Source organism: Dermochelys coriacea, chromosome 19 (genome assembly GCF_009764565.3).
Source record: "Dermochelys coriacea isolate rDerCor1 chromosome 19, rDerCor1.pri.v4, whole genome shotgun sequence".
Taxonomy (NCBI): Eukaryota; Metazoa; Chordata; order Testudines; family Dermochelyidae; genus Dermochelys; species Dermochelys coriacea.
In genome coordinates, this window is record NC_050086.2 from 8,013,263 (window position 1) to 8,040,162 (window position 26,900).

The following is a 26,900-nucleotide window of genomic DNA, read 5'->3' on the forward strand; positions in this document are numbered from 1 at the left end:
AAAAACTTCAAAAACAGACTCCAGCAAGAGACTGCTGAATTGGAATTAATTTGCAAACTGGATACAATTAACTTAGGCTTGAATAGAGACTGGGAGTGGATGGGTCATTACACAAAGTAAAACTATTTCCCCTTGTTTATCCCCCCCCCCCCCCCGTTCCTCAGAAGTTCTTGTCAACTACTGGAAATGGCCCACCTTGATTATCACTACAAAAGGTTTCCCCCCTCCTCCCCCACTCTCCTGCTGGTAATAGCTCACCTTAAGTGATCACGCTGGTTACAGGTTTCAGAGTAGCAGCTGTGTTAGTCTGTATTCGCAAAAAGAAAAGGAGTATTTGTGGCACCTTAGAAACTAGCAAATTTATTTGAGCATAAGCTTTCGTGAGCTACAGCTCACTTCGTCCAATGCATCGGAATGAATTGCATCCAATGAAGTGAGCTGTAGCTCACGAAAGCTTATGCTCAAATAAATTTGTTAGTCTCTAAAGTGCCACAAGTCCTCCTTTTCTTTTTGCGGATACAGACTAACAGAGCTACTACTCTGAAACCAGTCCTCAGAATCTGCACTAACGCAAATTGTCCCTTGGAGTCAGACAGACAGTACAGCATCATGAGAAAGCTTTCCCTAAAATTTCCCAGCCATCTTTGTTTTCTATGTCATATCCTCTTACAGGTGTGGATTCACCAGTACTTCCTGGTACAGCCATGAAACCCCTGATCTGACCTGAGCAACTGCAGGTGAGACAACTATCACTGATAATAAATTAAACCACTCCAAACCAATCCACTATTGCTGCTTCTGTTCCACCTGGGATCACTAATACCCACCCAAACAATTGTACCTGGGATTTTCCATTGAGCCAAACCATTGCAGCCGGTGCACAATGCGGAAAGAGCTCCTCTGAAGATAAAATAAATAAAAATATTCAATGCCAAAGAGTCTTACTAAAATGGGACACTTCATAGCAGTGTTCTGTCTTCAGAAAGCAACTAACTCCCTTGGAGACAGGTAAGTATTAATATCCCCATTGTACAGATAAAAGGGAACAGTTAACTGATATGCCCAAGGCTACCCACTGTATCAATGGTAGAGAAAGGATTAGAACTCAGGACTACCTGGCATTCAGTGCCATACTCAATCCTTTATATAGCTAGGTATTTAAGTAGCCCCATCACTGAAGTATCTGCCTTTGTGGAACATGCTGCTGTTGTGTTTGTAGTTTGTTAGATGCCCAGAGGCCTTTCCCTTTGGTTTGCCTTTAAATGTTAATTATCCATTTAAGATTAAGTCTGAGTTTCTGGATTCATCCAAACTTTCAATTCCATAGGATGTAACAGCAGTTAGAAGAACTGAAGGAACCATTGTTTTCATTTGTAGTCTGTGTCAGAAAGAACCCCACCCTTAAAACAGGTTTCAGAGTAGCAGCCGTGTTAGTCTGTATTCGCAAAAAGAAAAGGAGCTGTAGCTCACGAAAGCTTATGCTCTAATAAATTTGTTAGTCTCTAAGGTGCCACAAGTACTCCTTTTCTTTTCACCCTTAAAAGAAAGTTTGGAAGTTTTCAGAACTGCCTCCCCTACCATCCTAGGTTCTCCCACCTAGACGATCACCTGTTCTGTTCATTCCCTCTGAAGCACCTGGCCTTGGCCACTGTCAGAGGATGGGACACGGGGCTACTGGACCATTGGTCTGACCCAGTCTGGCCTTTCTTATGTCAGTTGACTGCAGATCCTGATTCTCCTCTCACTTAGGTGCAAACTGGGAGAAACCCTGCTGAAGTTACAATGGTGTGAATGAAAGAAGAGACAGTCCCTGGGCCTGTATGTATATTACAACTTGCACAAGCAGAGCTGTACTGAGGTTATGGCCTAGAAGAGCCTGTCCTCCGCTGCTTATTTACCTGGGCTGAAATTTCCCACGCCCAGTACCTGCCTGGGGCGGAATATCGGGAGGGGGGGTCGGGGTGGCGTTCGGCCTGTTTCACGTGGGGCTCGCCAAGGGGAAGGTGAACAGCGTCGGGGGTTGGCTGGGCCCGGGAGGCCGGGCAGGGGGTGTGCCTCTGGGAAAGGGGAGGTGAGAGGGAGAGAAATGAAATGCAACCACCCAGCGCAGAAACGGCCCATTCATTCATCCAGCCTGCGGCTGCCTGGCTCTGGCTCCGGCTCCTCCCCGTCCCCAGGGCTGCCCCCCCCCCGCCGCCACACCACGCTTGGAAGCTCGCTCACGCCCTCCGGAGCCACTTTCGTGGGTCCATGGCCAAAGGCAAAGGGGCGGAAAGTGCTTCGTCCACCGGGCTGCTGCAGCCCGGCCTCCTGAAGCAGGACGAGCTCCGGCATGCCAAGGTGCGGGCAGCTGCTCCGGGCTCGGACGCGGGGTCCGGGGAGAGGGGGTGGGATGCGGCGGGAGGGATCCCGGGGCGGGGGGCGGTGCGGTGCGGATCCAGGGGAAGGGAATCGAGCCTGATTGGGGGCGGTTGATGGGGGGGAAACTTCCTCGGAACAGCCCCTGGGGCAGGCGCGAGTGGGGTAGCACCCAAGCCGGCCGGGAGGATGCGGCTAGACGTCCCAGTGTGTAGCCCTCTCCTGCACCCCAGCCCTGGGCGGGGATCGGGTCGGATCCGAACCGTGCGGGATGGGGCCGGACCGGAGCCGGCAGCTGCTCGTTGGGGCCGGAGGTGCGGGGACGCCCCGCTTGCCCTTGGCCGCGCCCGGGCGCACCCGGCCGGCTGGAGCTCGGGGATCGGGCGCGCCGCTGGCTCCAGCCCAAGTTCATTCATCAGAGGCAAGGGCAAACTTTTCTTAAAGGGGCCGCGTCCTTTGTCCCACCCCCCGGCCCCGCCACCGGGTCCCCCTGGCTGGAGGCGGGCCGGGGTCCTGGGGGAGGCGCAAGGCGAAGATCTGAGACTCTCTGAGCCAAACCCCCTTGTGGGGAGAGGGGCTTCAAAGAGCTGCTTGGAAACGAATTCCCCCCCCACACACACACACCCACACCCCTGGCCAGGCCCGGCCCCGCTTGGCTCTTTGGGCTTGGGGAGAGGATCGGGGCTTTGAGCTTGAGGCGCTGGTCGCTGTTGGCCTCTGCTTCGGGGCTTTGTTTGCATTAAGTTTCAGTCTCTGGACAAGCTCTCCCGGAGGGGGGAGTGGAGTGTGTGTGTGTGGGGGGGGCGGCTGTGTTATCACTTAGCCTCTGGGTGCGCAAGGGAATGGTCTGATGGGCCCCTTATAATTAGGTGTGAGGTGATCCCTTACACAGCCTGGTAAATGTGCCAGAGGTGGTGATACCGGCCTGCTCCTAGCAGTGGGTAAGCCTAGCACTAAACACTTTATATACCGCTTGTTATCTTCAGAGAGCTCTGCAAGCACCATCTAATCCTTGCAACACTCCTGCGAAGTAGATAAATCCCATCCCCTTGATACAAAAGGGGAAACTGAGACACTTGCCCAAGGCCACACAGTGAATCACCATCCCAGCTGGCTGTAGCTTTGAGTCCCTGATGCTCCTGTGTCTGCTTCGCCCTATGGGCAATAGACTGCCTAGCTAGGATTGCCAACCCTCCAGAATTGTCCTTGAGTCTCCAGGAATGTGTCCAACCAAAATTGGCAACCCTATGCTGATCAGGATTGTCTGATTGTTCACTTGTATTCCCTGTCTGTCTGTACCCTTCTGTTGTCCCTTGTCTTATACTTTGATTGGAAGCCAGGACTTTTTGTTCTGTTCCTACAGCACCTGGCACAATGGGGCCCTGGTCCATTAATAAGCTGTCTGGTAGCACAATTAATGAAAATGATTCTTTCCCAACTGTACTGCTAGGGGTATTGCCACAGTCTGTGTCTGTGTTGTGTAAAGTGGTGAACTAGCAACTTCATCCCCAGGGAAGCTGTTGAAACATCTTCTTTCACTCCTTGCAATTCCACTTCCCTGTGGGAGAATTCTGCATGTGCCACCAAAGCTCCCTGTTTTAATTTAACCCAAATTCCCCAGGGCTTTGTCTTCCCTCTCTGTATGTTTCGATGCAGCTGTAGATCTAATTTGGTGATGGTATCAGTTTGCAGAACTAATTTTCGACAGCACGCTTGTCCATAGCTGCCCTGGTGGCTCTCTGCTTTGTTTGCATCTCCTCCCCAGGGGACCCCTCATCTCTTAGTTAAAACCCATCATTTTGAGAAGGGCGCACAAACCGATGGGGTGGGGAGCAGGAGCCCTGGTGTGACTCTCCTGATTCTGAGGCTTTTATTGGGAGACTGAGAAATTACACACGCATCGCCTGTCCCTTTCGCCTGCGGATCATTGTAGCTTCAGAGACTCCACCAGATGTGAGATGCTAATGGAAACCGCTCCGGCTTATTCTATGTGCTGGGCAAACCCAACTGCCTGTTAGCTATAAATCTGGAGGCGCTGAGCCTGTATGTTCACTTAAATAAGCAGTTAAATACAGTACAGCCTTCCGGAGTATGAGTAGTGGGGGAAATTATTTGGATGCTGCTTGACTCTCCCTTGAATTCCAAGGCCTCTGTTTGAAGTTCAGGATCTGGCTAGTTGGGGTAGATTCTGGATTGCGACACAGACAGATCAGGGAACGAAGAGCCTGGGATGGCAGTAGGATGGATGGCCTGTCAGGCTGAATTTAAGCAGGGTATCAGTAGTCTGTATTCAGTGCTAGCGGGGCCTTAAAAGCCACTGAATCGGGCTGTTGAAACCTGCTGTCTGTGCTTCCCTTTCTTGGCACGTTCAGTCAGAAACACTGATCGTTGACCATGGAAGGCAGTACGATTTAGTGGTAAGAACAGGGGACTGGCAGTTTAAACGTGCAGAGTTTGGAAGAGCTGCATATTGTCCTGGATGAATAAACATATGTTCACCGTGTCCTCGACTGTCAAACCAAAATGTGAGGGGCTGTTCCATTCTTAACAAGCGAAGCGGAGACCTGTGGGCAACTTGTCTGCAGCGGAGGCTGGAGGGCTGTTTGTAGTCTCTGTTGTGGTCCAAGCTTGCAGGTGGACGTGGGGGAGTGATTGGGGGGTGGGGGAGCTTCCTACACTTGGTGGTTGTTGATCTGACTGTCTAGGACCAGACCAACTAAGTTGCTGCCTTTAATTTCTTTTGCAGAAGGAAAGCAAAGAGAAGCTGTCTGTGTGCAACAAACTCTGCTATGCTGTCGGCGGCGCGCCCTACCAGATCACTGGCTGCGCCCTGGGGTTTTTCCTGCAGATCTACCTGCTGGATGTAGCACAGGTAATTCTTTCAGTCAAGTTTGCTTGCCTGGCGCTGAGTAGCCAGCCTAAGGGTAATACTTGGGGGCTCCAGATCCAAGCATGGGATTCTCTTGATCCAAAACCCATCTGTTGTGATCCAGTCATCTTTCTTGGCTATTTTTACTCTGACCTGATCTCGGGATGAGGAAAGATTTGGGGCTTAGCGCTCTTACGGTCTCCGGTCAGCAGAAGCATTGAATGGAGAGAGGTGGGGGGTGTTCCCCTGATGGATTTTTTCTATTTGCCCAGCCGACTGACTTTCCCTCTATGTATAAAACAGAGCAGGTGCCTGATTAGAGAGATGCCCCCAGGCTGTCTGACTATAGCTGAGGAGCTTCCTTTCCTAGGAGGTGCAGCATTGAGGGCTGCAAGTTTAAGGGCTTGCCAGTGCCTTAATCAGCTGGCTGCTAGGAGGTAGCTGATAGTGAGAGGGGAGATTTAAATACAGGGTGTTCATGTGATAGGTGAGTTCAGCTGCTGTGAGTCATATGGAGGGAACCCCCTGGCTTTCCCACACAGTAACTTTCAGTGTTACATAAAGGCCGCTTAGAATGAGTCTTACAAGTTGTAGATGAGCCCTGTTCCCCCACCAGTTAGTGCTGTGTCCCTTTCAGATGGGCTTTTAGCAGGGAGGATTTTTGTCAAAAAAATAAAGGCACTTTTCAAACTTGGGTGCCTAAAGTGAGCCATGTGACCCCTCTTTTTCACCCCGAGGTAGAAGAAACTTGGTTGGGTGGGGATGAGTTGCAAAGTACAGAACTCTTACTGAATGCAATCAGTTGAGTGCCCCTGGCGGGGGGAGGGGAGGAGAAAGTGACCTGAAATTCAGGTGCCTACATATGGATTTAGGTGCCAAACTTCAAGTGTTTGAGTCGGAAAATTCTGCTCTGGGTTTCTAAAATGCTAGCAAATTCCCCTCCAGAAAAAAGGAAGCTTGGATCAGATTGGAGTGATTTCTTCAGAGGGCTTAGAGCTGGGTTTACAGTTGCCAGCATTGGACGGCAATGTCTCCTGGGTTTTTACTCCCGGCTTTGCCACCGACGTCCTGTGCGACCTGATGCACCACTCTGTGCTTCCATTTCCCCATCTGTAAAATGGGATGATACTGACCCTCCTCTCTGAGTTTTAAGATCTAACGACCTCTGTTATGTGCATGCAAAGTAGTAGTATTGGGCCTAGATGCTCTTCTGCTTCCAGTGCTGATGGAGGGTCTGGTGCTGGGATTGGTACCTGCAGAGAGCTGTATATACTGATGTGTAGGATGGAGCGGGCTGGGAAGGAAGCTGTTGCAGGCCATGTTTGTGGCATGTTCTGGGATGGAAAGGTGATGGCTTCTCCTACATCCTTATCTCCAAATGGGATGGTGGGCAGGCCCGGGGGCCGACTTAAGCTGCCGCAAGACATTGGAGGTGTTGAGTTGGGGTCTGTGGCAATGAAATTACCCATTTCACATTAAACTGGCAAGATGGGACGGACTGAAATTCTACTTCCAGCTGCAGGCTGCCTCTACCAGCCCCTAGGGTAGCCATCTCAAAGAGGGGGAGAGGGATCAGATAGTCCCCTTGCCTCTGAGCCTCCCTGGAAATGTGTGGAGGAGGGGCCTGTGTGCACCTGCTCTGTTCCCAAATGCCAAAGGTAGAGGCTAAGCGCTTCAGGGTAAGCAATCAGCTGGGGAAAGGGGCTCTGACAGCCTCAGGATCATGGGGTCTCTGCTATCCAAGTGAATTCTGTCCTCTCTTTCTATAACAGCTGGACCCTTTCTATGCCTCCATCATCCTCTTTGTGGGTCGAGCATGGGATGCTATCACCGACCCCATGGTGGGTTTCTTCATCAGTAAAACCCCTTGGAGCCGCCTCGGACGACTGATGCCCTGGTAAGGGAAGCTTGTCGGAGCTGGGGATTTTGCGTCACGGCCTGAGGTTGGAGCTTAGCGTGGTCTAGCTTGGGTTCCCTTGGCCACAACGGCAGCAGGGCCCTTCCAGGTCGGTGTTGGGATCCTGGGGGGCCTTCTAGAGAGTAGAGGCTCGCATTGGCTACCCTGCATTTGCCTCTTGTGCCCCAAAGAAGGGTTAATGTTATCCCTGTGTTACATGTGGGGAACCAGAGGTGCAGAAAAGAGAAGGAACTTGCCTGAGGTCACACAGCGAGTCTGAGCTGGGAATAGATCTCAAGTCTGTGCAGTGAATGGAATGGAACAGACGCTTGGCAGTCAGCTGAAGGCTGAGTAATCCCTAGATGGCTTAACAAGTTGTGAAAAATGCCTGACTGATGAGAAGTGGCCCTAGGGACAAGGAGGGAAACTCTATTATCTGGGCCTTCTGCCTTTCGCAGACTCCAGATAGGTGAGAGGGAAACCTTGTAGTGTGGGAATCAATGAACCCAGCGATGGATAGTTAAGTGGGCCTCACTCGCCCAGAAACGACTCTAGCTCAGCCCCGTGCTGGAGGTGCCTTGCTGTGATTATCGACCCACGAGCAGCTGAGTGTATGGAACTCCCTGGTGTGGGGTCGGGGGCAAGGGCTGGCAGCAGCGCTGAGCTCTGTGGCCCTGAGCAATAAGACGATGCGTTTCTGGTGATGGGCACGCTCCTGTGGGGGGTTCTTTGATGGATCTTCAGGGTGGCTTTTCTCTTTCCCCGCCCCCTACCCCGATCCCTTTTTTACATATGCGGCCACTCCTCCTGGGGAAGGAGTAGTCTGAGCACTCAACTGGCTCTTGATAAGTCAGACCCTTGATTATTTGTGCATTGTGGTAGCACCCAGAGGAAATGCCAGTCGTGGGCTAGGATTCCATTGCGCTAGGTGCTGTATGAACACAGGGGACAGGAGGGGCTGGGGGGGCAGATAGAGCATTGTAAAGTAGGCTCAGGGGGAGGGGACCACGTGTCTGGAGATTGGCATGTGAATTGTCAGGCGGAAGGCACAGTGTGTTCCTTTGTTGCAGTGCTGGGACACGCTGTCGTTTGGGCGAGAGGAGGGGAAGGTCCCTCTGGCTTGTGTATTGATACATGCGCGCACACACTCTGTAGCTGGTGAGAAATGTAAGTTGGTGTAACTGGCCCAACCCCCTGGCAGCTGCTTTTATCTCCATTTGCCCTGGCGGGACAGGGGAGGTGTCCCCATGAAGGAAACGTACAAAGTTCCCCCAGCTGCTCAGGACTGTTTGGCTGTGCTAGCCGACCCACGTGTCCGATCCACACGATATCTGAAAACCCTGCCAAAAAATCAGTGGATGCCAGGGCTGCTACCACTGCTGGAACTGAATCTGTGTTGGCAGTGATGGGGGGGTTTCCAAGAGCTGTAGCCTGTTTTGAATCATCTTCTTCTGAGGAGCTTTTAACTTTGTTCTTCTCCGTGGAGCTGGTTTCATTTGGAAGGATGGGGGTGGGGAGGAGTCTGGATAGAAAGTCAAAGATGGTTCAAACCAAGCTCACCCTCACCCCAGCACGCACTGGGCCTGATTCTTCTCTCACTTGTGTAAATCAGGAGTAACTCCGTTGGAGGCAATGTAAAACCGGTGACACTGAGAACAGAACCGGGTCCTCTATTTGTCACTATGGGCTGCCCATTTGACCCTCCTGTCTCTGGGGGACGGAACCACAGGGCTTTGCTCAGATACGTGTGTGCTGGGTGTTGGGCTTGACTTTTTGTCGAGACTGGTTTCCTGGCAAATCTGCCCTGTATTGGGAATGAAGCAGTTCTGCTGCTGGAAGGTAAGAGCTGTTTGTCTCCGGAGCAGCAAGTGGCATTGCAGTATTGTCCCTCCTGGCCATTCGGGGCTGGGGGGGGTATGTACAGGGGTGGGAGGAAGCCAAGACTGTTTCTACCGCACCTGTTACTCCTGCAGCCAGGGTCAGTGGGTTGCAGGAAGCCATGTGATTTACAGCTGATTCGGGGCGGGGGGGGAGGAGAAAGCAACTGGAGACTGGGCCTGAGCTGGCAGTGGCAATACTAGATGTTCTCACTCTGCGCTTCTCTGCCCTCCCACTTTGGAGAGTGGGACACTAGGCACTTGCACGGACAGGATACATCCAAGAGAAGCAGGGTGTGGAGTGGACAAGAGCTAGATGGTTCAGCGCACTGAGAGCATGGTCGGGGGATGCAGCGCCTTCCCCCTCTAGGAGCACGAGTTCTAGTCTGCTGCAGGGTGCTACAACTGACTCACTGGTCTCTGTTGAGTGAGCCGGTCCTAACCTGATTTCATGCAGGAAGGTATCTGCTCACAGAAAATGGCACCGCAATAGCACTGTGGGTGGGCAAGGCCCCGGCACCCATCCTAATTTCTCTGATCTCCACCTGCTGCCTCTCTGGGTGAACGTGGAGGCACATTACCTATGCAGGGTTCAGAAGCTTGGCCTACATCTGCCCTGTGGGTAAAGAGCTAACGTCCATCTCCAGGGCAGTTGATCTAGCATCTGGCAGCATTGCTGAAATGTCAAGTAGAGAAGGGGGTGGGTGGGGAGGAGATGGGGCAGTGGAAATTAGCGGGACTGGTCCTTTCCCCTCATAGGTGGCGCTTGCATCCCTCTGCTCCCTGGGGTTCGAATGAAAAATGCAGTGTCCTGTTTTTGTTGATCTAAACCAAGCTTCGCACATAGACCAAAAATAGTTTCCCTCCCCACAGCGCGTGTTGTGAGGTCTTGGGAATTGGAGGAATGGTTGTGAGCAAGCAGCGAGCAGCTATCTGGGTGTGTTCCAAGGCAGAGCTAGCAGAGGGCTGTCCTTTAATTGCTCTATATTTGAACATCTAGACATCCTTAGAGTCCTCTGGTGTGCTACAGTCTTGAGCCTTTAAGGCTGGGGTGAGGGAGAATGGCCACAGTGGACTTAATATTCACAGTGCTTGCACCCTTCAAATAATTCTGGGCCTTAGACCTAGGAATCCTTCCTTGTTGCTATGGAAGGGAAGCAGCACGTCTAGTAGCTGGGCTTGGTGGCTTCTATTCATGGCTTTTACGCTTGTTTGCTCTGTGTCATTGGGCAAGTAGCTGGGTGCCCGATTGGTCCACCTTTTGGTGACCTTAAATAGCTAGAACTATAGACAGTTCCACTGACTTAAACAGGACTCCCTGTGCATGAGCAAGGGTGGCCCAGTACTGTGATCTCAGTTTCCCTATCTGTAAAAAAAAAAAATAAAATAAAAAAAAAATACTTAATTTTTCATCTGTATAGCTCTGAGATCTCTGCCCGGTTAGTTTGAACGACTTGCTTTTAATGAGCCCTGATCACCCATCAACATCCTCTTATAACCTGCTTCCATAAACAAGGCAGATTACCAATAAATTCCTTGGTAGACCATTCTAAATATCAATCTCAGCCATACCCTTTTAATCTGTGGCATAAGGCCCACTTGGTGGGTACATCTGGCTGTAATTCTGCTGAGTGTGGTGACAAGGGGCAGTGTTTGTGTCCATGGAATCCAGGATAAAATTGTAAGCTATACAATGGCTTGATAGTTCACTTACCAAAATAAATAAATTAAATAAAGATGTCCCTCTCTGGTGCCCTCTTGTTATAATTTTAGTCTCTTAAGCTTGGGATTCCCCATATGCTCCCCTGCACCCCCAAATTCATCCCATGTGGATTTCCTTCTCTGTTCACTGAAGTCACCCTAACAGCTGTGCCCAGCCAGCTATCTGCTCACTCTGATCTTGCCTTGCCCTGCCCTGCTCTCGCTTCTTCTGGGGGAATTTTGGGCTCTCAGCACCCCCTTTATTTCAGAGGCCCTGTTGCAAACCTCAGTTGCAAATAACTCAAGGTCCTATGTCCCATCCCCAGACCGTGGCTAGGGAAATGATTCTGCCCAAGCCAAGGAAACAGTTAAAGATTGAGGGCCCGGGGGGGGGGTGTGCCGCTTTCAGAGGAACATGCCATCCCCACTTGGCCAATGGGGAGGCAGGGTGTGCAGCATAGCGTGGTGGAGTCTGTTTCAGATGTCTCAGCTAATTGCCACAGTCCTGCTCAGGGGTTACTAGGAGTCAGTCTCCTGGCTGAAAGCTGCAGCATGAGTGGTGGCTGGGGGTGGGAGGCAGGGTGAGCTGATCTACTGATTCCTTAGCTACACAGGCCAGGCACATGGCTCTAATCCCAGATGTCCAAGTAGTGTGGTGGGGGGGGGGGAAAGGCATCAGAAATGTACCCCTGTTTGTAACCCTGCTGTACTGCTTGGGTGCCCCTTCCGCAGCAGGCATGGGAATGTGCTCGCTCCTGCAGCTTCGGATCTGCGTAAAAGTTTATGGAAACTCTGAATGACTCAACGTGCGCGAGACGCAATGGGAGAGGAGCATGTGATGGGAGAGGAGTGGCTGCAGGACTCTGTGCTTTCCACTGCTTCCTGGCCTCGTCATCACATGCTCGCCTGCTCCCCGCCTCACCTGGAAATGAATGATGCAGGGGAAAATGTGAATGTCGGGTCATGTATTTCCCCCTCTCTCCCCCTTATATGGCTGCTGTACAGTGCGTCTCACCCCGGGAGTTTAAATTTAACTCCGTTTCTTGCCATGTCAATCCAGAAAGGAAAGAGCTTGGTTCTCCTCTCCATACCCACAGGAAAAAATAAATCCTGTTCCTTTCTCAAACTCCTCTGGGATTGTAAACGCCATGAGGCAGGGACTGTCAATCAGCAAATACAAAACCTAGCCCAATCGGGCACTGAGTCTGATGGGGGGGCTTCTAGGCCTTCCTGCAGCCTGAGTGTTCGGCTCCATTTCCCCATGGGACTGATCTAGTCCTAGCTGCAACATTCGGGGCGGGGGTCGCTTTACTCCAAAGAAGAAACTGCTTCTTTCCCACTCTCCCACCCAAGCCACAATTTTGGGGGCCATTCATGCCTTCCCAGAAACATGGGATGGATCAAGGTACCAAATTCCTGCTGTAGGATGCTGCTGCTCGTCTCTCGCCTCGTGGGTTTTTGCTGGTGGTGCCGTCACAGGGATGTCCTCCCTCAGAACCAGTTCCCCTGCCCCCCTTCCCACTCCCCTCTGGGATACAGTGATACCAAATGGAAACTGGAAAGGCCTTATCCCTGTTACGGCCTGAACCCCAACAGGCCGCTGGGAGCGGTCTGTCCGTCTCTGCTGTGCAGGTGACGTATGGGTACGGGACAAATCACTCCCTTGGCGTGATTGTGAAGTTGGAGGACCCCCACCCTTGCCCTTCTCCTGATGTGGAGAATCTCCTTTGCTCTCTCTCTGCGTAGGTTTACGCTGGAGGGATTTTTATCTCCATTTAATTAGCCGCCAGTTAACACTAGTGCCTTTGTAAAGACCGGCCGCTCCCCAAGCACTGGGTCCTGGTGACAGCGATGTGTGTGGTTCAGCTGAGCGAAAAGGGAAAAGGTGTGTGTTGGGGCTGATGGGCCATGCCCAGCCTCCAAGCTGCTGCAGTATCGCCAGGTAGTGCTAGGCTGCTCAGCTGACCCTGCAGGGTAGAGGGGAGGATTTGGGCTCTAAAAGCGGCTCCCATCTCGTGTTCTGGCTAATGGCAAGCGAACCAGCTCCCTGGAGCTCTGCTGGCGGGTACTGTAGGGAGTCCCTCCCAGAGCCATCCGCAGGCTTCTTGCTTTCCTGGTCCACTTCCACTTCGGACAAGATCGAGGGAAAGAGCCAGCTGGGGTCGGAAGGTTAAATCTTCCATTGCTAACCAATGTCTGTCTCTGCTCGGGGAAATAGGCCTTATCCCGCCCTCCCTCACGCTGGAGGCTTGATTGGTGTGTGTAAAATACTCCGGAATCCTTGCAGCTCTGCCCTGCTAAGACAAGCCAGGCAGGTTGCTGCTCAGCCTCCAGGTGGCTAGGATGTGGAGGGAGGGTTTGCTGCCCGAACTGGTTCCTTCACCCTTGCTCCTGCAGGCTGCTTAGACGGGAAGGGAGAGAAGGCTGCCGAACAAGCTCTTGCATCTCGTCCTGTGCAGAGCACTGCTCGACTTGGATGAGAGCCGGGAAGAGAAGGAAAAGCTCAGAATGGAGATGGGTCCCTTTTCTCTTCATCTTGTACAGACAGGATGACAGCTTTCAATAGGAATTTCCATCTCCTGCAATTTCCCTTTCCATGTTTGTTCCCCGCTTTCTGCCCCTGTTATTAGGGGAGAGACACGTGGCTAAGGAACCACTGTTCTAACCCCTCTGAAACAGGCAAGATGACCCACGTACAGGGTCCAGCCTGGCCTGTTGCTTGGAAAGCCCTTCTGGACATTGCAAATGCCAACGTAAGGGGCTCCCTCCACCTCCTGCACTCACCTCGCTTCTCCTGCATGCCCAGAAACAGGACGACGGTGCAGAGTATGTAGATCCCACCAATGACTCCCGCTGCGATCATATAGGCGTTTCTCTGTGCAAGATAGATGCATATCCAGTTAGCAAGGCCGCTCCACCAGGCCTCTTCTACCAGTCTCTCTTGGGGAGCTCTAGATAATAGTGCAGCCAGTGTCACGTATGCGCCAGCAGAACCGGACGGAGCTCTTGCTACAGACTGGGGTGGGACAGTCGATGCTATGCTATGGAGGTGCATAAAAAGCTCCCTGCTCCACCCCCGACAATGCCAGGGGATCCCGAACAACGGACTTCCCTCTTCGCAGCCAGTTCCCCTATTTCTAAATGAAGGGACCGTGCATCCTACGGGGTCCCAACTTGTTTCAGGGGCTCTCAGACACTGATCTGCCTCTGCTGGGAAACAGTCTCCCAGCTGCATGTGCTGTTTTGTAATGGTAGTATCTAGAGTCTTCATTGGGATCAGGCCCCATTGTGGCTTACAAAAGTAGGTTATGATTCCAGAGAGCTTACAACTTAAATCATTTAAACTTGTTCTGTGGGAGCAGATGGGTTCTCAGTTCCTTGCTGTGCGCCATCCCTCACCCCTTTCCAGCCCCACATCATTTCACCTCCTCCAAATAGACAAACCATTGACTTGACATCCCCTCTGATTGTTCGCCCTGCAGCCCTACGCTGCTCCAGGCAGGGGATTTGGTCTCTGAGATCAAAGCCTTTCTCTGCAAACCTCAGTCAGCTCTTTATCTCTCGGCTCTCTTCTCTCCCCATCTCGAATGACCTGGAGTTCTGTACTTTGTTGTGTTTTAAATAGCCCCTTTGTGAAGAGGGACATGGGGGCTGAGATCAGGATTACAGCACAGAGTTTAGAGGGAGCCAGAGGAAAGATTTAAGACCAAGCTTTTCAAAGGAGCCTAAGGGATTTAGGTGTCCAGATCCCTTTGAAATTCCGTGACAATCAGGTGCCTAATTGCACATTGAGTCGTGAGCCAGCAGTCAGGAAGGGGAATCTGCCTGAGAGGTTGGGTCCGCAGACACAGTACAATATTAGGGCATCCTGGGACCTGCATCCTCCCACAGGGCTCATGTGATGTGGCATTCCGCAGTCTCTGGCTTTGGGTTAACTTGGTGCAGTGAGGTGGAGGCAAGAGGAAAGCATCAGAGGACGTGATCAGTCAGGCTGGAGGACCCTGTTAGAAGTGCCCATGTTCCCACTCTGCCTGAAAAGCTGCTCCTGTTTGATTAGATACAGCAATTCTTATGGGCCTATCTCCAAGAAATGGACTAGTGATCCAACTAGAGCATCTTGTCTCTACTCATTGTCTCATGGTGGTCAATGCAGAGTACTTCAAAGCGAACTCTCTGATGTAATGCACCCAGTTGCACGATATTTCTCCCAAGGGCTGGAACTGCTTTTTGGATTGGCTCATGTCCTGCAGCTTGAGGAGCAAGGCCCTTGTATCAGTCCAGCTGCTGTAAGGGTGGGTGCTTGTCACTGTTCATGCTGATTGTTTGTTTTTTTTCTTTCTTGCTCTCATTTTCCCCCAAAGGATCATCTTCTCCACTCCATTTGCTGTGATCTCCTACTTCCTGGTATGGTTTGTGCCAGACATCTCGAGTGGCCAAGTGATGTGGTATCTTCTCTTTTACTGCATGTTCCAGACCCTTGTGACGGTGAGTCCGCCCTCCATGGGCACAATGGGGTTCCTTTTGGGGGAGGTGGGGGGAAGAGGCCAACCTTTTCTCACCTGCCCCATTGAAGCCAAGGAGTGGAACCACAATGGCAGACTCAGCATAAGCCATCCTGAAAGGAGTGAGAGCCTGAGAGCATCCATAAAGGCTGTCCTTGGACCACCAGTGTTATCTGAGTTTCCCACAGTCCTGATTCTACAACTCTCAGACGTGTCTCTCACCATGGGGCCAGCTTTTTGGCTGATCTGCTGCAGGGATTAGAGAGGCGAGACCAGTCATAGCTTAGCTCCTCTCCTCCTCCCTCCAGCAGTTTGGGGGACCCCTACAAGGCCAGCCCTGGGTGGGGAGGAGCATTCCGGAGGGGAGCGAGGATTCCCATTTACTCTTCTATATAGTCTGTACCTGGATGGAATTTCCTTCCCACAAAAGACTCTTCCAAGCCACTCAACCTATGGCCTGCTGTAGGCATCTCACTCCGGTCTGTAGCAGAATTCCCTTGACCTCCATGAATGTCTTTGCACCAAAGGGTTAACTTTCTCTCTCTCTCTCTTCCCCCCCCCCCCCCGCCCTGTTTCTCACTGCAGTGTTTCCACGTTCCCTATTCAGCGCTCACTATGTTCATCAGCAGGGAGCAGAGCGAACGGGATTCCGCTACCGCCTATCGTAAGAGCCCTTCCCTTCTCCCTTACGATTGCAGTGTCAGTGCTTTTCCCTCTCCCACAGCTTGGATGCAGCTGCAGAAGTATATGTGCTCCCAGGGTTTGGTTGCTGGGAGGCAGCAGGTTTCTCCGTTACATACTTTGTCCACTACGTGTGCAGGCATGTGCGTGGGAGTGTCCCTTGCAGCTCCTGCAGGATGTGTGTAAGAACATCTGCAGGTGTACAGCCATGTGTCAAAGCGTGTTTGCACATGTACACGTTGGCAGTGAGGATCCCGTTCTGAAAGTCTTCCAAAGCTCCCTGCGCCTCTTTTTTGCATTGCAGCTCTCTCAGCCATCAGATCCCTCTTCTTAGACTAAAGGGACCCTTGGTTTAATGCCCATGTCTAACCAGCCCTGTGGCATGAGTCTGTCTGGACAGGACTCTGCCTGCTAATAGTTTGTCTGCTGGAGAGCACAGTGGCCAGAGCAGGAGACTGGGAATCTGGAGCTCTTGGGTTCTGTTCCCAGCCTTGACGCTGAGCTGCTGTCTGACCTGGGGCAAATCCCTTCACCTCTCTGTGCCCGTTTTCCCTCAGTGGGGATATCTTCCTCCCACGGGCTTGGCGATCTGGAGAAGTGACTGCTCTCATCTCTGGCTGGGTGGGTGCAGTGCGTCACTTGATGGCTTTAACGTTAGGAATGTGTCAACACCCAGATGTTTGCCTCTGGAGGAGCAGGCATTAGCAACTGCTCTCTTCACTCTATTAGGCCAGGGCGTTGACGTGGTAATGACCCGCCTGACTCCTCTGTTCAGGTATGACGGTGGAGGTACTGGGCACCGTACTGGGCACGGCCATCCAGGGGCAGATCGTGGGCCAGGTGGACACGCCGTGCATTCAGGACTCGCGCCTCTTCAGCGTCACTAACTCTTCGGTGGCCGTGGAGGAGGTGAACATTACCCGTGACGCCGGCTCCCTCACAGACACGGTAGGTCTGTGGAAACCCTGGCTGCTCATCCTCGCCCTGCTCAGGGACTCTGCTTTTCCATTGCAGCTTCAGGGTAATCCCTACAGGCTGAGACTGGGCCCCCCTAGCTGCTGTGTAACTAAGGAACTTACTTCGGGGTACCTATCGCTATGCAACAGGTATGGGGCTGAAATACAGTATAACCTCGTGGGTCATCAGAACTTGATTCTGTCACAGAAGCAAATTCAGGTAACTTTAGGATGCACAGTCCTTTCGTTTATGGTGGGAACTGGCTGCGAAGAGGGAAGCCCGTTGTTCAGGATCCCCTGGCGTTGTCAGGGGTGGAGCAGGGAGCTTTTTATGCGCCTCCATAGCACAGCATCAACTCTGTCCCACCCCAGTCTGTAGCAAGAGCTCCGTCCGGTTCTGCTGGTGCACGCGTGACACTGGCTGCGCCATTGTCTAGAGCTCCCCAAGAGAGACTGGTAGAAGAGGCCTGGTGGAGCGGCCTTGCTAACTGGATCTGCATCTGTCTTGCACAGAGAAATGCCTACATGATCGCAGCAGGAGTCATTGGTGGGATCTACATACTCTGTGCCGTCGTCCTGTTTCTGGGCGTGCGGGAGAAGCGAGGTGAGTGCGGGAGGTGGAGGGAGCCCCTTACATTGGCATTTGCAATGTCCAGAAGGGCTTTCCAAGCAACAGGCCAGGCTGGACCCTGTACGTGGGTCATCTTGCCTGCTTTCAGAGGGGTTAGAACAGTGGTTCCTTAGCCACGTGTCTCTCCCCTAATAATAGGGGCAGAAAGCGGGGAACAAACATGGAAAGGGAAATTGAAGGAGATGGGAATTCCTATTAAAAGCTGTCATCACTTGCTTTAGGTTAAGCTGCATGCAGGGTCATACACCCTGGCTTTAACCAGCCAGCCAGGAGCAGATGACAACGCTGTTCTCTTTAAATGGGCCCCATTGTGAGCTAAGTGCCTTTGGACTGAAGTAATCCAGGCCATTCAAACCTGAGCTGTGTTTAAAAGGCATGTTCTTCAAACAGCCCCTCCCCTGGCAGGCACTTTCCCTGCTATGCTAACCGAACACACCCCACACTGGCTCCCATCCCTGTTCTTAAGCAGTTAGTTCAGATCTGGGAACAAAGTTCAGCTCCGCACGAACTGGGGATACTGCCAGTCTTGCAGCATCTGCGCTAAACCAACATGTTCCAGTCTGAAGAGCAGAGAACAGGGCGCTTGTTACACAGATGAAGCCCTGGAGGGGGTAGGGTTCCATTCAAGGGCATAGGCTGGGGAGGGGTGTACGGTGTGAATGCAAAGGATCCTGTCCTGGGCTTGATGGGTTCTTGCCTTGGTTTCTTCACCCAGTTTGAGGCCTGGATCCCAGCTCTCCCTGGGAGTTGACGCACTTGCAGCTCCCACTCCTTTCTTCCCGGCTGGTGCTGTTGACACCTGCTTATCAGCCACAACTAGGGCAAGTGGGAATCGAGGTTACTGTAAAGCAAGATAGGTATGGAGTGGGGGTGGGGGATACGCAGCTTCAGAGACCCACTTCTTGTGTGTAAACCTCCATGGAAAGACTGTGTCAGTGGCAAAACGGAACATCTCACTGGAAAATCTCCAGAGGACCCTGTTACTGCAGGAAACCATCTGGGAGAACTTGTCTTCATGCCCAGTATTTACCCAGGTCAATGTTTTGCTGCCTGGCTTTGGCTGACAACGTCTAGCCTCCAGCATGCTGGCTGGACTCGGGCTATTCCATAGCCGCGATAACAATGTGGAGTGGGAATTATTTCTGACCCCAGCTGGGTTTCATCTCATTCTCCCCATCTCTAACAGGACACCTGCACTGAAGCAGCACTTTACTGATCATGGGACAAAGGGGAGCAAAGATCTGGGTGCTGGGGACTTCAGAATTTTAGTCCCAGCTCTGCCACTGGCTTGCGGTGTAGCCTTAGGTGAATCACTTAACTGGTCAGTGCCTCAGTTTCCCTATCTCTAAAATGGGGACTTGCCTCACAGGAGTGGGGAGGATGTCTCGCCATACTTGGGAAGATCACTGTTACGGGGGATAGGGGGGTGCCGAGGCTGGCTAAAACTGAGTCTCAGGGTGCCTCTTTCATACCCAGTGTGCTGCAGGAATGGGCCCCCTGCCTGTTATAACACTGGAGCCCGTTATGCCAGGGTGCCTTTAGAAAGTTCTCTAATCACCTGCTGATCCTGCTCTGCTCCCCAGATGCCTCTGCGCTCCAGTCGGATGAGCCCATCTCTTTCTTCCGGGGGCTGAAGTTGGTGATGAAGCACGGTGCCTACATCAAGCTGATTACTGGCTTCCTCTTCACCTCGCTTGCTTTCATGGTGAGGAACGGCCTGGGGAGGGACAATGTGGCTTAGAGCCCACCCGGAGTGGGGAGGAAATGCAGAACTGGCTGAAGACTGTCAGCTGAACCTGTAGGAGAGCGGCGGGGGGGGGGTCAAATACCAGAAACCTGCACAGAGGCAGATAACATCAAGGCCTGTGGCATCCCCTGCAGCAGCCGAGGGGGGCCCTCCGCTCTGATGGGAGGTGAAATGTGTGCTTCTTTTCAGGCTGCTGGTAACTGTGGATTGGGCCTGCTCGCTCTTTTCCTCTGCTCAGAGGACTGACTGAATCCGTATTCCATCTTCCTCCCATCTCCGGCACCCTTCTGCCATAGCTATCGGGCCCCTTCCCGGTATGGTGCGAGTGCCGGTGCCTGTCCTCCTGTGACCTAGGCCAGTTAGCCCTTCTTTGGCCCTGCCGCTCGGGGTCTCGTTTACGGATGTGTCAGGACTGTCTGCCCAGAGAGGGAATTCCTGAGCCGGTGCATTGAGGGCAAGGGTGTTGGACTAGACCTGCTTGCTGAGTCCCCTTGGAGGGAGGGGTGGGAGGGGGGGGGGGTTCCCTCCCGCAACAATACACTCAAGGCTTGCCTACAGCAGCGGGCTGCGTTCATACAGCCCCCAGGCCCGAGTACGTCTGTGCACTGGGTCCAGTGAGAACGCTTTAGTGTTTTCCCCGTCGGCTGGGTCTGGGGAGGCTGCAGGGAATCCGGTTTCTCCGTGCGGGGCTGTTCAGTGCATTTTCCCCCTGGAAAGGGGAATCTCCCTATTTCCTTCTGCTCTGCTGACCTCCCATGTCTGTTTCCTTCCCCAGCTGCTGGAAGGGAACTTTGCCTTGTTTTGTACCTACACCCTGGGATTCCGCAACGAATTCCAGAACATCCTCCTGGCCATCATGGTGAGTACGTGGCACCCCTTCCCCCAACCCTGTCCGCCTGGGCTAGGCAGGCTGTCAGCTCTTTGAGGCAGTGAGACGGTCTGTACAGCGCCTAGCACGATGGGGCCCTGATCTCCCTGGGTCCCTAGGCAATACAGTAATAACATGATTATTAATAATCGCTGTCCCCTTCACCTGGCTGTCTCCTCCTTTATCTACTTGGGAGCCCACTGGTTGGTGGGGGTGGAGACTTGACTGTAGTGATCTAAGAGCCCAAAGCAGAGATGGGGGGGGCCCCAGGTGAGAAGCAGGGTGGTGAGGGGAGATCAGGGCTGGAAGAGGCTGGCGTGTGGGGGAAGGTGACCGGAGGTTGCCTCAGGAGTGGGGGGGGAGGGGTAACGAGTTCGTGGTTCCTGGAAAGACACGGCCAGTTGGCAAGAACAGCGAGTCCTTTGTCTGCATTTGAAGCTGACCATAAAAGGGGGGAGAATAAAAGCCGTGCGGGCCTTTTGTCCAAACCCTGCTTTTTTTTTTTTTTCTTTCTTTCTTTTTCTTTCCATGGGGGGGGGAGGGGGAAATGAGCCCTGAGTGGTGATTGCGGGGAGGCGCTGAATGGAGGGAACAGAGCAGATTGTCTGGGAACCCTTTGCACGGTGATAGATGGAGAAGAAGAAAGAGTGGGGGAGGGGGCCAGGGGAGCATTGTGGCATGAAACGCTTTGCCCTGCCAGAAAGGCAGTGAAAGAAAGAAAGCCCACCCCTGGCTCTAAGGAAATGCAAGGGCTCGAAAGCAGTGGAGACCAATCCCATAGCCGAATGCCCCGCCCCGGCCCCACAAAGCCCTGGTCTGCCCAGGATGTTGGTCATGTGTCTGGCTGCAGCCCGTTGGGTCTCTTCTGTTCTTAGCTGGCTTCCTGCAAGGCAGGGGCCACCTTGCTTCAGAGCAGCCTGGCAAAGGCGTCACAAACGTTGGCCAGGCCTGGTCCAGAATAGACTCTCTTCCAACACTTGCCCTCTGAGGATGAGCCGGGGCTTTGCAAGACTGCTTCTGTAAAGGTGCTGGAGCGCGTCCAGGTGGGCTTTGAGAAGATTCTTTAGAGCCAGGATCCTGTGGCTCAAGCCTTGTGTGGATGAGTGAAAGACCCAAGGGGGGCTCCAAACCACAGGCAGAAGAGAGTCCAAATTCTTCTTCATGCATCCAGGCCTGACTTCAGGCTGACACCCCAACCAACTCCATTCCTGCTGCATTAGAGGTTAACACATGGCCGGTGGGCAATGCATCTATGATTGCAGGGTTGGCCTGAGTCGCATGTCTTTTTTTTTTTTTTTTTTTTTTTCCCCCCCCACCCCCTCCCTCTTGCAGCTCTCTGCCACCTTGACTATCCCCCTCTGGCAATGGTTCCTCATGCGCTTTGGGAAGAAAACGGCTGTGTATAGTGGGATCTCGGTGAGTAAGTCTCCTGGGCAGAGAGCAGTTTGTTGCTGTGCCCTTCGTAGGGAACCCTAGCAAGTGGAGGTGGGGCAAGACCAGAGCCGGGGATCTAAACGTCACCCCTCTAGGCAGCGGTTCCAAAATGGGGTCAGGAGCGAGCAGAAGCTCCCACCATCACCTGACGTTCATTCACTGGCCTCTCTCCACTTCTTAGTGGTGTCACAAAGGGCACTTCGTGGTAGTCGGTCTCCATGGCTCTGTCAGTCCTTGGCCTCTCCGCTGTGAATTCTCCTCTGAGTCTAGGACATGGGCCCTCCAGGGCAGGGTGTTGGTGGGACAGCATTAGAAAGGTTGTGTTCCTGCTGCCTTTGCTGTGGGTAGATCCTACTCTATCAGCCAGCACCTCCAAGTGCTGAAACTCATAAGAGAGGGAAGATGAGGTGGGGAGGGGAAAAGGCCAATTGGCTCATCAGGTCCATCTTGATTATCCGCTGCCCGGCGGGTGAGGTGACACCTCTGTTCTTTCCTGGCTCCGCAGTCTGCCATCCCTTTCCTCATCATGGTCGTCGTTCTGGAGAGTAACCTGATCATCACCTACGTTGTGGCCGTTGCAGCTGGGATCAGTGTCGCTGCTGCCTTCCTCTTACCGTGGTGAGTGTGAGGCCTCCAGGCTCAGGCAACCACAGAACTATGCTCCCACGTTCTCTATCGCTGTTAGACTGGTAGACACCTGCTGATGCACAGCTGTGGCATCTGGGTTGATGTCTCTAGTGCTGGGGGTCGGATCCAGGATGAGGAGATTCCTGAGGTCTTGAGCCTCCTCCTGTCAGTATGCAGGGCAATGCGGGTCTTTTCAGTACAAAGGTGAACCCGCAATCGGTGGCTCTTTCCCAAATCTCTGCCCCAGGAGAATTCTGTACCATTATTGGAAGGGAAATAATTGGAAGTCTGTCATTTCGGCGGTGGGGACCTCCCATGTCTCTGCTTTGGAAGGGGAAGTATGGGCTCCACTGAAGACTTGTGGGTCTCATTCTCATTAGCCTCTATCTGAGGCTCACACACTCTCCTCTCTTGTCTCAGGTCCATGCTGCCGGATGTCATAGACGACTTCAACCTCCAGCACCCAGATGCCCATGGCCATGAGGCTATTTTCTTCTCCTTTTACGTCTTCTTCACCAAGTTTGCCTCCGGGGTTTCTCTGGGGATCTCCACACTCAGCTTAGAGTGAGTCCTTTCAGCACACTGAGCCTGGAGGCAGGGGGGGACTCGTTAGGAGAGCTGGTAGCTGGGCCAGAGAAGGAAGGCTTCTCTCAGACCCTGCAGTCTGGAGCTTCTCCATTTTTAGCCACAAAACCCTGAAGGGGATTGGAATTAGACGTCCAGCCGCTGGCACTGAAAGTGGCTCCAGGTGCATCTCCCCTGTAGCTTGTGTGCTAGGAGGGAGGCTCATTCCAAGTTCTCCTTTTAGTGCTTATTAACTGCGAAATCTTAGGAATCGGTCTTTCTCTGAGGAGCCAGCGTGGTAGTGAATTGAGGTGCTAGCTCTTGCTGTGCCAGCCCCCTGAGGTCATTGCTCTTTTTCTTTGGTACATACACGCTCTTTGGCCTAAGCACGTCCCAGCCACTGGTTGATTTCTCTTCCCAACGCCCCCATGAAGCAGGGCAATGCTATTGTCCCTCTCTTATAGATGGGGAACTGAAGCACAGACAGGCTAAGTGACTTGCTCGAGGTCACACAAGATGTCTGTGGTGGAGCAGGGAGATCAACCTAAGCCCCAGGCTGACACCCTCATCGCAGAGCTGGCTTTCCTCCATTGCTCCATCATGGAGATGGAACAGACAGTATAACTGTGAGCTTCCAGACCTTGGCGGCTATTGGCTTTGGTATTGGAGGAGGTGATGCTCCTTGCTAGATGGAGGAAGGTTGATGTGATGCTAAAGCAGCGAACGCTGGCTCAACAGTAATTCCCTGGGAATCCTGATCTATCTCATGGCCGTTCTTCCCCTCAGAGGTACCTCTGGAGAGCTAGGACTGTGCTGATGTGGAGAGAGGAGGTTGGTAATAGCCTCATGCATTTCCCTTGCTTGACAGTTTCTGTTGTCTTAGCTTTGCAGGATATAAGACCCGGGGCTGCTCCCAGCCCGAGGAGGTAAAATTCACGCTGAAGATGCTGGTATCAGCAGCCCCGGTGGGGCTGATCCTGCTGGGTCTGCTCCTATTCAAGCTGTACCCCATCGACGAGGACAAGCGGAGGGAAAACAAGAAGGCCCTGCAGGATTTAAGGTAAGGGCTGGCATGGTCCTCTCTGTACTGCAGGGGAAGGACTGCACTCACTGGGTTGGGCAAGTTCCAGCAGAAAGTGATGGGGAAGGGCCCAGTAGTGCTGGGAGAACCTGCCCTGGCTTTGCAGGTCACTGGGAGGCTGAGGAAGGTGGCTAGTCCTTCAGCCCGTAGGGGGCTGACAACCTCTCCCGTGAGGTTGTGCACTTCCAGCTAGCCTCGGAATACCTGCAGCCCTCACACGCCACCTGCCCTTTGACGGGGTGGCTGAGAGACCCTGCCCCACCGCTCAGTGGCACCACCCAGCGGGTAGCATCTTAGGGCTGCAGCGTCGTAAGATGCCAGGTGCATAGCGGCTCGCTAGAGGCAGAACAGAACACCCCCAGCTGTGGCGCTGCCTGGCTTTCCGCTGCGGGAGCGGGGGAGTCTCTGCTGCTTCCCCCAGACCCAGCTCAGGGCTGCATTTACTGACTTGGTGGAGCCTGAGAGAAAGTTAAAAAAACAAACAAAAACTGAGTTACAACTGGGCCTGGAAAACAAAGCCTTTCCCTGAAGGCCCCTATTTCAATCTGCCCCAGAACAGGGGGGACCAAAAGCTGTCGAGCATTTCACAACCATTTGGTGGCCTCTGTTACAAGGGGGTCGGGTCTCCATCCGGTTCCTAGTGGAGGAAAAGTGTCCACCTAGCAGAAACAGCTTTCCTGTCACCCTGCTGGTAGTCTGGGCAGAGAGGCCAGGGACTGAATGGGGCTGGAGAGGGAACGTGCAGTCCGCTCTGCCCCAGAGCTGGTCGCTTCAGAGCCCTGAGCCACTGGCAGCGAAAGGCGCATGGGGAGACTGGCCCCATTGTTCCCATCTAAGAGGAGGGCTCTCTTCCCTGTAACTATCCCTCTCTAACCCCGCTCTGGCTTGCTGGCCCTCGCTTTGGGACACCGGCTGGAGGGAAGGGGCCATTCCTCTCTGATGCCCTCCAATCCTTCCCTTTCCAGGGAGGAGGAAACCAGCAGCAACTCGGACTCCATGGAACTCGCCAACATCGTGTGACCCCGGCTCCCTTCCATCTCCTGTTTACACACTGGGCGTCTTCGGGAACTGGACAGGTAACCTTGTTACCTGGAGATGCTGGTGACGTGCTACATGGGCTTTGTGGAGCATCTGTGGTGAATGTTACATGGGATTTGCGGGCAGTGGTCTCGTGCCATCCATGGGATCCAGAGAGTGCCGGTAGTGTACATTACACGGGATCTATTCAGTACTGCACTAATGTGCCTCTTAACGAACAAACACTACACCAGCCTGGCCCCCGCAGCACTGTCTGCAGAGCCCAACAGCCTGGGCCAGGAAGCTATTGCTCATAACACTGGGAGACTTGCGTGTCCTGTCTGCCTCTCACACACTGATTTGCCTGGTACTGCGGGCACCAAATATAGCACAGCTCCTTGCAGTACTGACTCTGGATCACCCAAGGACCCATGTGGTGTTGGTAGTGTACATTACACTGTTAATGTGAATGAGCTGAAGATTAACTCACCTGAACTATCTGTAAAAGAAGGACACTAATGTAGAATTTTTTTTATAAAGTCTAATTAATAACTTAATGATGTAAATAGAATTATTTTTTTTTCTTATTTGTATATGTCTATATGGAATCCAAACTGGAACTGTTAATATTAATTTACATAAAAGTGGGAAAATGTCACCCGGATTAATGTGGTGGATTTTTTTTCCTCTTCCAATCCCCCCCCCAATGGCTATCGTCCTTGCAAGGACAAATGGGACAAGGGAGCTGAGAGTCAGAGAGTGCCAGCTCTGCTTTCCATGCAGGGCACGTTGGCACCCTTCCTGTCTAGATGGAACGCTGATTTCAGGGCAGAAATGTCAGTGAACTGGATGAATTCCCAGTTCCCTCCCGGCAGAACTAGTCCTTTAGATTCCCAATTCCACAGGCCTGAGTTCCTCTCTAGTCAACCCTGTAGGACTGACTTCTCTTAGACCCAAGGCACTGGAATGCCTTAATCCCTGGCACTTTGAATGTGCTGTACATACTTACCCTTTGCCTCCTCTCTGCTCAACACCCTCACTGGAAGAACCCAACAAAGCTCCTGTTCTTTTCCTCTAAAAATCAATTGGGCGGATAGGGGATGAAATAAAGGAACCAGTTGCCGAGATTCTCAGCGTCACGCTGAAAAGGGGAGAGGTGGCTGGGGACCAATAAAAAAGCCAACACCACTTTTCCGTGACACTTAGCCCTTGCCTGGCCTATCTACCTGTTACGTAAGTGTTAATCCTTGCTAGAACCCCCCACCAAGCAGGTGAGGTTTATACACCCTTGGTTTAGAGAGGGGAAAGTGAGAGCCAGGGAGGGGTCTGTGCCTCTTCCAAGGCCATGGGGTAGTATCTGAATGAGCAGCAATAAAGCTGGAAGCCTCGGGCCTGATAAAGATGCAGGCTCCTAATGAGGGACAAGCCAGGTGCAGTCAAGATAAAGGAATGCGATTCAGCTCCTCCAAGGAGAAGTGATAACAGCTGGTACAGTGGGGGCAGGAGCTGGAATTCAGCGTGGGCTAGTGCCAGCAAAGCAAGTGGGAATGAAGGGACCCGAGAGAGGGAGGCCGAACTTTTGCTATTCCATGCCATGGTGCAAGAGCTTTTCAGGGCAGGGACTGTCTTCTCTTTTCGGTAAGGACTGTGCACATTTCTTGCCATCTGTGCACCATTCATACAGTGCCAGAAATGGGCAGAGACTGAATCCAGAGGGATCGGAGTGGTAGGAAGGGGTAAATGACTCCTGCCCTCAAATATAGAACAAAGTGAAGTGCTGTAATGAGGACTGGGTTTATAAATAGAAAAAGGGGATTATGTCTTCACTGGGAATGCTCACAGGCCCCCGTTAGGCCAAGAATGCGGGTGAGTAAAAACAAAACCGCTAGCAGAATAGAGCAGCCGGAGCCGGGGCTTTTCTCAGTCGAGGAGCAGCCCCCAGGCTGCAGATCAGGCTACAGGGGGCTGATCACATGACACCTGTTGAGAATTGGGGGGCTGATAAGATGACAGCTGAGGAGGTGCGGTGTGTGCAATTCCAGACCTAGGCTGCAACTGAGGCTGGGGGGCAGCGCTGGGGAATGCTGCCT

The 26,900-nt window shown here is 52.8% G+C and overlaps 1 protein-coding gene across 5 annotated transcripts; it reads left to right on the plus strand.

Annotated features, from left to right (window-relative positions):
- Positions 1-805: 805 nt before the first annotated feature.
- MFSD2A (major facilitator superfamily domain containing 2A) lies at positions 806-25,468 on the plus strand. 5 transcript variants are annotated; one of them, XM_043505987.1, is made up of 15 exons: positions 806-1,008; positions 2,178-2,340; positions 5,105-5,230; positions 7,000-7,124; positions 15,064-15,187; positions 15,790-15,868; positions 16,661-16,833; positions 17,355-17,445; positions 19,056-19,177; positions 19,995-20,078; positions 21,420-21,503; positions 22,027-22,139; positions 22,569-22,712; positions 23,596-23,772; positions 24,759-25,468. In XM_043505987.1, the coding sequence occupies exons 1-15, from the start codon at positions 929-931 to the stop codon at positions 24,811-24,813; spliced, it is 1,740 nt and encodes a 579-aa protein (XP_043361922.1). In that variant the 5' UTR covers positions 806-928; the 3' UTR covers positions 24,814-25,468. The 5 variants fall into 5 exon arrangements, with proteins under 5 accessions (XP_043361922.1, XP_038233812.1, XP_038233811.2 ...); XM_038377884.2 differs by lacking the exon at positions 2,178-2,340 and adding an exon at positions 1,750-1,818 and having other exon boundaries at positions 807-1,008; XM_038377883.2 differs by having other exon boundaries at positions 807-1,008; positions 2,106-2,340.
- Positions 25,469-26,900: the final 1,432 nt, after the last annotated feature.